This window comes from Salvelinus alpinus, chromosome 39, assembly GCF_045679555.1.
Source record: "Salvelinus alpinus chromosome 39, SLU_Salpinus.1, whole genome shotgun sequence".
NCBI lineage: Eukaryota > Metazoa > Chordata > Actinopteri > Salmoniformes > Salmonidae > Salvelinus > Salvelinus alpinus.
In genome coordinates this window covers 4,560,028-4,571,508 of record NC_092124.1, presented here as the reverse complement: position 1 = coordinate 4,571,508, position 11,481 = coordinate 4,560,028, and the positions used below count along the sequence as shown (strand labels likewise).

Here is an 11,481-nt window from a genome sequence, read left to right as displayed (position 1 = left end):
ACTTGCTTTAGAACTTTATTCCTCTAATGCAACACACGGAAGTGGGCAAAAAGCATAATCTAATGGCCCACGACAAAAGGTTGGGATGTGGTATAAGTGTAGAACAATTTGGTTTGTTTAATGGAACATTGCATTACAAGTTGAGAAGTTCCAAGTAAAGATAAGAATATTTCCAAAAGAGGCAGGAGGCACTTTTTGCATCTGCAATGCTCCACAGATGGTTAATTGTTTTGAAAGGGTTCGCTGATCATGCTCTCCAGTCCCAGCAGCCTCACACAGTAAGCATAGCCATGTCGGCCCTAGGCACATCCGAAAGTATTGGATAGATTTTAAGCAATATGGTAAATTGCGCCTTTTTATCCCGGAGGAACTACAACACCGGGTCATTGCGTGTAGCAGACGGAGCAAGCCCCTTTTCTGACCAGTTCTCTCATATCTACATGAAGTACCTAGGGGGGTGCTTCTGAATGTCAACTTGAGCACTCCCTCTACTTGTCCGCTTCGCCACCTTTCTGTGCAGCTTTTGGGTTCCTGGGCCGTGATTTCTGCAGCATGGCGAGTGTGTCCCTCTTCTCAATCTTCCTCAGCTGTTTCTTCTTCATCCTCTTGATCTTTGTTGTGTTCCGGATCTGGGATGGAGACGTCACAAAAAATAAGATGTAGCTTTTAGCCTGGGGCCATATGTATCAAGCGTCAGAGGACTGATTTAGGATCATTATTGCCTTTTAGATCATAAAAGATAACATGTACATGGGGGAACCTGATCATAGAATGTGACAACACATATAGCCCCTGAAGTCAACAACAGATCTGCCTGGCTCACGTAGGTTACAGTGAGAAACAAAGACGCCATCCTTTGGGATCACGTGGGACTGTGTGTTGACTTACCACTTGCACAACTTCGGCCTTCCTCTCATTCTCAGCTCGCCTTTTCAAGTTCTCCTCATGCCGCTTCCTCTTTTCCTGTACGGGGCGAAAGACACCCAAACAATTACATCATGAGGGGATGCTTAAATAATCACAGTTGCACTGCCAACCTCTGTGGTCCATATACCAATGGTGTGTTAAAGAACTGGGAACTCAAAAATACGAGATCAAGTCACTGTCAGTGAGTTTCAGGTCGGAATAGTCAGCACTCTAGAAAGAGGTCGGAGTTCAGAACACCCCCCCCCCCCCTCGAGTTCCCAGTTGTCTTAAGTCTGAGATTGCAGAGTTTCCTACGCAGTTTAATCACTACACTCATATGAACAGGTGACAGACCTCTTTCTCCCTGGCTTTGTCCTCCTTCAGTTGCAGGGAATACTTCTTCACCAGCTCCTTCTCTCGCTTGGCCGCCATCTTCTTCTCCCAGGAGGAGCACAGTGGCTTGTCTCTTACAAGAGTAGAGAACCTGAAAATCAAGGTACATATAAAAAGGTACATTTCAAACAATTTATGGTCACCATAGGCACAGTGTTTGCATTGGCTGGGCTGACTAGTAATAGTTTGCATATGCATGCAGTTAATACATTGTAGGCTATTACAACTTGCCCCTATATGCCACTACTGACCTTTGCTTGTTGCGGTCTTTCCATACCCGTCCGGATTTCGGTTTCCCTAACGGTATCTGGCCAAGTTTCTCATTAGACTCTGAACGAGTCCTCTTTTTGGCTGTTTTATTTGGGCGGTCCGGAACAGTCTCCATTGGTACGGGACCAACCTTGTTTTCCTTCTCGGTGCAATGATGTGACACAGCTGGAATAAATGTACCTAATGATTTCTCTACAGGTGTGTCTGATTTGACTGGTTTTTCCTCAGCTGTTGCCAATGCATTTGATTTGGACGCCCTGCTTGGAAGTTTTTTCGCACGAGCCTCATCGGCAACGGGTTCCACGACTACAACCGCTGGTTTGGGTTCCGTCTGGTTCTCTGCATTCTCATTCGGTAACTCTTGAATGACAGATTTCCTTGTTCGGCGTGTTGGAGTCTTCGGCACTTCAGAGTCAAGATACACAGCGGGGGTCCGTACTCTGCGCCCGCTACGAGTCCGAGTCACAACGGGAGGAGGCAACTCGTCCTCTTCGGCATCCAGTCCTTCGTTTGGTGTTGTTTTCTCACTTGTCGACATGTTGTCGAAATGATATGATGGCGTGACCACAACTAATCAATACATATGTTGTTATTTACAGACCTTTAGAGAAGACAATATGAGCAGAGTTCGGAAGCCCACGTGTGTTTATGATACTTATTACCACCGAGGGAGAAGAGATGACAGGAAGTACGAGCATACAGTTTGTGCCTTAGGCATTCCATGAGACTGCCGCCTACCGGTAAGGCGTTGGTACTGCCATAACACACCGTCACATGACTTCGTCAACTTCCGCATCTCATTTGTTGACATTCAGTCAGTGCATCACGACATTCAAACATGGCTTGCTCATGCCGGGTTGGAGTTGTGCTATTGTGTTCCATGTTTACAAGTACAGCAAGTACTCTTACATAGTTCATTTCGTAGTAGCTTAGACTGAATTAGTTGGAGAGAAAAAAATACATACAGCAAGCTAACGTTACCTAGTCAGAATTCAAGCCTGCTTTTGGAATGCACTTAACTTGAATGATGTTTAGATTAGCCTTCAACTTGAACTAATCGCATGTTCCTTGGAACAATTTACCCGCTAGTGCACTGATTTAGCATATCTGGGTTGATTGCTTTCAAAGTATAGTAGCTAGCTAGAAACATTTCAAACTGCTTAGCTGACATTACCTATCACAGTTGATCTACTGCAAGCTATAGAAATGAATAACCTAAATGTACATTAGAATGACCTCTTTCCCACTCTGTATCTGTATTAATTTTAATCGAGAAGTAGGCCTTTTCAACTTTGGCAAAGCGTCAAGTAAGTAAAATATAGTGCACTGTGTTCGTAAACGATCTAGTTTTGGCAACAGAAAACAAAGCAGAATGTCGGCCCAGTTTCATTCTCTCCCACTACCCCGGACTGGACTTCCCCTTCCCCCCCTATCACTACAATATATATGGTGGTGAGAACGTTTATAGTCCCTGTGAACTGTGGGTTACCCAATCTGTCTGGTTGATATACTGCAAATTCATAACGTAAATGTGCATTGGAATATCCTCTTTTCCTCTCCCTATTAATTTTCATCGAGATGTAGGCCTTTTCATTTTATACACCCAACAACAGCACTTGACTAGAGCTCAACGATTGGCAGTCACGTTGTTGTTGCCAACCTTGTGCCATCACCTGATAAATCATCTCTTCACCATTAAAAAGCTGAACCTGTAACAGAACAGTTACATGACTGCAATGAAATTATATAAATTGCTCTCAAGATGTGGTCCGTCAGACAACTCTCTCTCTAAAGTCAGTTTGATGTAGCCATAATAAAAACAGCACACTGACTCCATGGCTCCCCCAGATTTAAAAACTACTATATGTGACTCTTACTTTGTTGAAATCTCTGTCAGCTTGGAGTGCCGCAGACTTTCAGTGTGGAACACAATAATGACTACTTCCGTAAGGATGGGGAAGAGTTCCGCTACATCTCCGGTAGCATCCACTACAACAGGATCCCCAGGGCCTAATGGAAAGACAGGCTAGTCAAGATGTATATGTCCGGAAATGAACGCCATTCAGGTGTATGTAGACATAGCCTGACGACTCACACTAAGTTATTCTGCCGCTCTGTCATTTGCTACATACTTTAGTCTGAGACTGCCATCATTGAAGCCGTTTGTGGTGATGAGGGGCGTTGTAAAAAACAATGGCATCATCAGCGATTGGATTGTCTCTAACCAATCAGAGTATCAAAGCCAATGATGATTTTTCAAACCGCCTCTTTTACCCATGTGTGTTCTGGCACTGGCACAACCCATCGGTTTCTAGACCAATGAGACGGCCCAGAATGTGTTCGCATTCGGTGAAGCGTCGGGAGGTATACTCCGATCCAGACTCATTGTGTAGAAGAAACTTAAGTCCGTAGGCTTGGCGTAGCGTTTAGCAAGGAGTCTGGGTAGCCAGACAAATGTAGACTGGCCACTATGTCATAAATACACTGAATGCCAACCAGTTAGATTAGTGTCTTCAATGGTCCTTCTAGTTTTCAGTTAGTCATTTCATTGGCCAATTTGGACATAGAATTAACGTTGTTCAAAGTAATTCAAAGAAAGAGCCATTTAATCAAATCACCTCCAAATGTTGATAACCAGACAGAATTCCTTCATCGGGCCTTAAACCTCAGACAGAGCTATGATTTACCATCTGGTGGTATGGACTTAAATACTACGTCATTGTCCATTTTGGTTGAAAAATGACATTTGACATTCCAGGTACGTCCCCTGGAATTTCCATGAGCCCTCCCCGGATCGGTACAACTTCATTGGGGACAGGGATCTAGAACACTTCCTGCAATTGGCCCAAGACATTGGTCTGCTGGTTGTACTGAGGCCTGGGCCCTACATCTGTGGAGAGTGGGATATGGTGAGAGAATGACTAAACAATTGTTTTATGATAAATATACATGATGATATGTGTAATAATGTTGTGCCTGTATTCCTAGTTGTTTTCGGAAGATGATAAGTCACAATGTAGTAACGACACTTTTACACCAGCCGTGTATTTCTTGACAGACTGATAATTTGCCAATTTCATGACTTGATCTTTAGGGGTGCTTGCCTGCCTGGCTGCTCCACAAGAAAGACATGGTCCTGCGTTCCTCAGACCCAGGTGTGTATTGACCGTTAGATGAGAATGCAATGGATTCTATTAGTATTACAATATAATAATTGTGTTTTTATGACACCTAAATCCGTTTGTTTCAGATTACATTACGGCCACTGACAAGTGGATGGGCAAACTACTGCCAATGTTAAAGCGTTCCTTTCTCAGAACAGTGGACCCGCCATTACTGTTCAGGTGAGCCATGTTGATATTCAATGATTAATAAAAAATTATTTGGAGAATCAATAGCAAAAGTTTGGATAACTTCATATTGTGCCTTAACTCTACAATTCAATAGAATACTGTTTGTCAAACATTGCCTCTCATCACCTTAACAAGAGACCATCCCTCTCCCCCTCTCTCCTCCCCTTCTCTCTCTCAGGTGGAGAGTGAGTACGGCAGCTACTTTGCCTGTGACTACAACTACCCGAGTCACCTGACCAGTCTGTTCCGCTCCCACCTGGGGAACGACGTTGTGCTGTTCACCACAGACGGGGCCAGGGTCGGGTACCTCAAGTGTGGCTCTCTGCAGGGCTTCTACGGCACTGTGGACTTTGGCCCAGGTAGGCTTCTGAGGCACAACTCTAGAATCAAATTATATTTCCAAAATCACTACCATACTGATAATAGGGAAATTGCAAAACTGACCTTAGATCAGTGTCAAGGGGGAACTGATGCAAGTTCAAATATACACAGAAATGGTCAATGGTGATAATTTCTTTCCTCTCTAGCATGGCCAGATAGTGCTGACTGTATCTTGTGTTGCAGGTGAACTCTGTTCTACACCGGCTGGCTGGACCACTGGGGAGAGCATCACTCTACAGTGTCCACCACCATCGTGGCCAAGTCCCTCAACGAGATCCTCGCCATCGGTGCCAGCGTTAATCTGTGAGTCACACATGAAACATTTAACATCAAAAAGGCACAGAGGATTTTTCAGCTATCGACAACTAGTTTTAAACCTCTCTCTGCAGATACAGTTGAAGTCGGAAGTTTACATACACCTTAGCCAAATATATTTAAATTCAGTTTCACAATTCCTGACATTTAATCCTAGTAACAATTCCCTGTTTTAGGTCAGTTAAGATCACTTTATTTTAAGAATGTGAAATGTCAGAATAATATTAGAGAATGATTTATTTCAGCTTTTATTTCTTTCATCACATTCCCAGTGGGTCAGAAGTTTACATACCCTCAAATAGTATTTGGTAGCATTGCCTTCTGACAGAGCTGATGTAACTGAGTCAGATTTGTAGGCCTCCTTGCTCACACACGCTTTTTCAGTTCTGCCCACACATTTTCTATGGGATTGAGGTCAGGGCTTTGTGATGGCCACTCCAATACCTTGACTTTGTGGTCCTTAAGCCATTTTGCCACAACTTTGGAAGTATGCTTGGGGTCATTGTCCATTTGGAAAACCCATTTGCGACCAAGCTTTAACTTCCTGACTGATGTCTTGAGATGTTGCTTCAATATATCCACATAATTTTCCTTCCTCATGACGCCATCTATTTTGTGAAGTGCACCAGTCCCTCCGGCAGCAAAGCACCCCCACAACATGATGCTGCCACCTTCGTGCTTCACGGTTGGGATGGTGTTCTTCGGCTTGCAAGTATCCCTCTTTTTCATACAAACACAACGATGGTCATTATGGCCAAACAGTTCTATTTTTGTTTCATCAGACCAGAGGACATCTCTCCAAAAAGTACGATCTTTGTCCCCATGTGCAGTTGCAAACCATAGTCATGCTTTTTTATGGCTGTTTTGGAGCAGGGGCTTCCTCCTTGCTGAGCGGCCTTTCAGGTTATGTCGATATAGGACTCGTTTTACTGTGGATATAGATACTTTTGTACCTGTTTCCTCCAGCATCTTCACAAGGTCCTTTGCTGTTGTTCTGGGAATGATTTGCACTTTTTGCACCAAAGTACGTTGATCTCTAGGAGACAGAGGAAGGAGACGCGTTCTGTCTCCTTCCTGAGTGGTATGACGGCTGCGTGGTCCCATGGTGTTTATACTTGCGTACTATTGTTTGTACAGGTGAACGTGGTACCTTCAGGCATTTGACAATTGCTCCCAAGGATGAATCCGACTTGTGAGGTCTACAATTTAGTTTTCTGAGGTCGTGGCTGATTTCTTTTGATTTTCCCATAATGTCAAGCAAAGAGGCACTGAGTTTGAAGGTAGGCCTTGAAATACATCCACAGGTACACACCTCATGACATAATTTTCTGGAATTTTCCAAGCTGTTTAAAGGCACAGTTAACTTAGTGTTTGTAAACTTCTGACTCACTGGAATTCTGATGCCTTGAATTATAAGTGAAATAATCTGTCTGTAAACAATTGTTGGAAAAATTACTTGTCATGCACAAAGTAGATGTCCTAACCGACTTGCCAAAACTATAGTTTGTTAACAAGAAATTTGTGGAGTGGTTGAAAAACGAGTTTTAATGATGCCAACCTAAGTGTATGTAAACTTCCGACTTCAACTGTACATGTTTATTGGAGGAACCAATTTTGGATACTGGAATGGTGAGTAAAATTGTTCAATGATCCCATATTCTCTATTGCTTTATTGCAGAACCCAATCTATTTCACTTTATTTGGGTTTGGCCATGATGTGAAGATTAATTTATTTAAGTGATAATACCCATTAAGCTGGTGTTTGGAGGATATATTGGCACGGGTGTTGTTAGGCCCGAGACAAAGTTGAGTCAGATGGAACAGAGTAAGTAGGCATTTTAACATCATAGATTTAGCTGGTGGTAACTTGTGGAATAGACACCTGCTGGAATACGGTTTTAACCAATCAGCATTTAGGATTAGACCCACTCGTTGAATAAAATCAAATGTTTTTCTCTTCGTACTCTCAGGTGCCAATGCCCCCCAGCCTACTAGTTATGACTATGATGCCCCACTCACTGAGGCAGGAGACCTCACTGACAAATGTTTTGCCATCCAGGATGTCATCAAAATGGTTGGTAACAGAGATATCGTACAACTTGTCATACATACACCATTTTTGACTAGATGATGCTTTCTTGTGACTTTTATAGCCAAAGTTTCTATGGTCAGCATTTTAGTACCATGACTTCTTATAGGCTTGAAATGGGTAGTAATTAAAGGTAAATTGGTCAGTTTTACAAATGATTACCTAATGATGTAATATCCACCTGTATTTTCTCCCAACAGTATCGGAAGATACCAGAGGGACCCGTGCTTCCATCAACACCTAAATATGCCTACGGAGCTGTGCCAATGAAGAAGGTAGATAGTCATCAGACATTAAACATTTGACTCAACACTTTTATCAACGTTTATTTGTCATATGCACGGATTAAAGAGAAGTTTACACAGCACAATGAAATGCTAAAAAAGGCACTGCTGAGACTCGAATTCGGGATCTCCTGTTTCCTAGCCAGGCGCTTTAACCAACTACGCCACAGCGCCGGGTAGAAATGACTTTACCTGACTTTGTTGATACATTGCACACAGTGCGGAGAAGTGTTGCAATATTTACATGTAGCATTTTAGTCATTTAGCAGATGCTCTTATCCAGAGCGACTTACAGTTAGTTCATTCATCTTAAGACAGCTAGGTGGGACAACCACATCACAGCCATAGAAAGTACATTATTCCTTAAATGGAGGGGGGGTCAAGTGCACAAGTGCAAGAGCTGGTTAAGTGTTGTTGTTTTTTTAATTTTATACATTATATCATAGGCATGTCATAATACTCTAAAAGCAAATTTAATATTTTCTCTTTTTCCTCTTGTGTTGATTGAGCATGGAGTGTACACAGTGTAGAATAGAATCCAGGAGATTCCAACAGAATGTGTTTCTTTTTGCATTCTCAGCTCCACACAGTAGTCGACGCTCTAGATATACTATCCTTCTCCGGTCCGGTCAAAGCATCCACCCGTTGACTTTCACTGAGATGAACCAAGTACGTCCACAAGCTCAATGTCGGTCTGTCCTTTTCTACACTAAGTAGAAGCAGCTATGGTTGTTATGATCCAAAATGGCTGAGAGGGTTTAGTCCGTTTTTATTTGTTTTCTCTCCAAACGCCATTTAGGTTCGTCCTCTATCGGACCAAGCTGCCTGTGGACTGCAGACCTCTGTCCTCACCACTGAATGGAGTCCATGACCGGGCATATGTATCAGTCGACGGGGTGAGTTAGTCATCGAAACTTCCCTTGCAGTTCATTTGGTTTGCTGCAAGTTAACATGTTGGTGCTCAACAATGGTCACTGGTCACAAATCATTGTCCAAGGAGGACAGGTTCTTGTCCCAGCTCAGCACTAGAACACCCAATTTAGACCTTGGTTAGTGAAATCTGTGTTGTAGTGCTGGACTGGAACCAAGATCTGCACACCATATAGGTCTCTAGAACCAGGGTTGGGGATCACTGTCATTCATACAAAGTCAGACCGAGGCACTGGTTATTATCTCAAAAGAGGAAGAGAGAAAAGTCTTCAGGTTCTTCAAAAAAGGAATATGTATGTTGCAATTCAATATGGTCTGTCACCAGGTTGCTGCTGGAATCCTAGAGAGGGATTAGGCCCTGACCATCAACGTGACTGGGAGTCAGGTGGACATACTGGTGGAGAATATGGGCTGAGTCAACTATGGGAAAGACATCAACAACTTTAAGGCAAGATGTTATTTCAAGCTGGCTCTCCATGGTAAACATTTAACCACCAATAATACAGCACCCTTCCATTAGCTACTTAATTTTACAGAACCTTATTCGGTCCCACTGGAAATAGATTAAGCAAAGTTTTGGACTAAGACGCACTTTGTCGAATTTTAATTGAACCTGCTTTTCAGCCCACCATATTTATTAATTTGAGTCTGGGAAACCAACCCTAAGTGTCCTATGCGCACATACACAACTATCATGTTTTGACTCCCTTCTCTTTCTCTCTCCTCTCTGTCTCTCTATCTATCTATCTAATCCACCCACCCACCCACCCAGGGCCTGGTGTCTAACCTGACATTGGGGGCCGACATCCACACCGGCTGGTTCGTCTTCACCATCGACAGGGCTGTTAGCCAGGGTCTTCTCTGGGAGATGGACTCCAGGGAGGCTGGCCTCCCTCTCCCCTCTCCGTCCCCTCCTTCTATGGGTTGCACCTTCGTCATCCCAGACCTGCCCCAGGATACCTACATCCAGTTCCTTGACTGGAGAAAGGTGGGGTTTTACCTTTAAGAAGATTTTAATTGGTTGTTAAATGGCTGTACTGTGTGTTGTTCCTGAGCAGGCACCACAACTACAAATGACCTTATAGATAATGTGACTGACTAGTCAACTATAAATGACCTTACAGCTAATGTGACTGACTAATCAACTGCAAATGACCTCATAATGTGACTGACTAGTCAACTACAAATTACCTTATAGCTAATATCACTGACCTGTGCGTCAGGCTTCTGAGCTAAAGCCTAGGAATTAGCCTTAGACACACCTCTTCAGATCTCAGGCAAGGTTACTCATCACATAAGCGTGGTTTACTGAACCACGTTATTTTCATATACCCTGGTGCAACATACTTGTTCATGGTCCCTGACATTACTGAATCCTGAACACATCCTGAATCCTGTTTGTTTTTATCACTGGGGCCAGGTGTGGATCAACGGTTTCAACCTGGGCTGCTACTGGCCCGCTCGCGGCCCACAAATCACCTTGTACGTGCCCGCTAGCATCCTGAGCACGGCCGCGCCCAACAACGTGACCGTCCTGGAGCTGGAGGGGACACATGCACCTCCGGGCCCTGTACTGTGGAGTTCGCCAACACCCTAGTCATGAACGCCACGGTTAAGTCTGACCACAAACACCAGAGGGCGCTGTTCCATAAAGAGGATCTCTTATGAGCACTGATAAAATGCACTTACTATATGTGATCTATTTGCACTGACCTTTTTTTAAATCAAAAAGTAATGTTTGTACATGAATCACGGGTGGCTGTACCTCTTACCTCTATTTGACAATTCAGTGTCTTAAAACCCTACATGATTTTGTTTACACGATTCCTGCTTATTCAAAGGTGAATTAAGTACGTGTCATTTGAACAGTAGGTATGAGTCATTTAGAAGGGCTATGAACTTGAGTAGTATCCTAAATATAAGTTGAGGTCAGTGGTGCTCAAATCATGAACTTGGAGGTCCATAGTACTGCTGTTTTTGTTTTTAGGCCAGTGCTCTATGCAGCCGACAATACGGCTTTTAAAAGCATTTTCCCCGATGTTCACAGAGATCACATTCATGGTAAACGCTGGCATGTCTGCTCAAATGTAAATTACCTTTAAAAGTTTCTTATAGTGTGCTGCGCTATATAGCGCCTTGCATTAAATCTTGCCCTGTATTGTGAATTGGGGAATTGTGATTGGGAATATATGTGCCAAATGATCTGTGCCTTATTGTGTGCCACCTAAACTGGGATATTATGCTTTCATAGATTTTTGTAATGAACCATTTTGGGTGTCTTGTAAATGAGTAGTTATTGTGTTCAACTGGAAACCTCATCTGCTTCTTTTGCACAATTTGATTATTTCAAATACTTTGGGATTTCTTGGTTGTTATCATTTTTTTTTATGTGCAGGCACGAACCATGCTGTACTTTTTGATTTATAAATGTTTTAATAAAATGTGAAGGCAATATGATTACACACAAATGACATAGTACCGCACAGATGTGAAGTTAGGATTTGAAATACAACCAAAATATAACATTCCAAATCTTAAACCCAACTATGGAACAATGAAA

At 43.0% G+C, this 11,481-nt stretch overlaps 1 protein-coding gene and 1 pseudogene across 1 annotated transcript; one reads left to right on the top strand and one right to left on the bottom strand.

Moving 5' to 3' along the window:
• Nucleotide 1: 1 nt before the first annotated feature.
• LOC139566902 (coiled-coil domain-containing protein 86-like) lies at nucleotides 2–2,296 on the bottom strand. The gene is made up of 4 exons (XM_071388275.1): nucleotides 1,551–2,296; nucleotides 1,261–1,390; nucleotides 889–963; nucleotides 2–629 (listed from the first exon to the last, which is right to left on the bottom strand). Exons 1-4 carry the CDS (start codon nucleotides 2,105–2,107, stop codon nucleotides 489–491), a joined length of 903 nt encoding a protein of 300 aa, XP_071244376.1. The 5' UTR covers nucleotides 2,108–2,296; the 3' UTR covers nucleotides 2–488.
• Nucleotides 2,297–2,396: 100 nt separating this feature from the next.
• LOC139566903 (beta-galactosidase-like) lies at nucleotides 2,397–11,373 on the top strand (annotated as a pseudogene).
• Nucleotides 11,374–11,481: the final 108 nt, after the last annotated feature.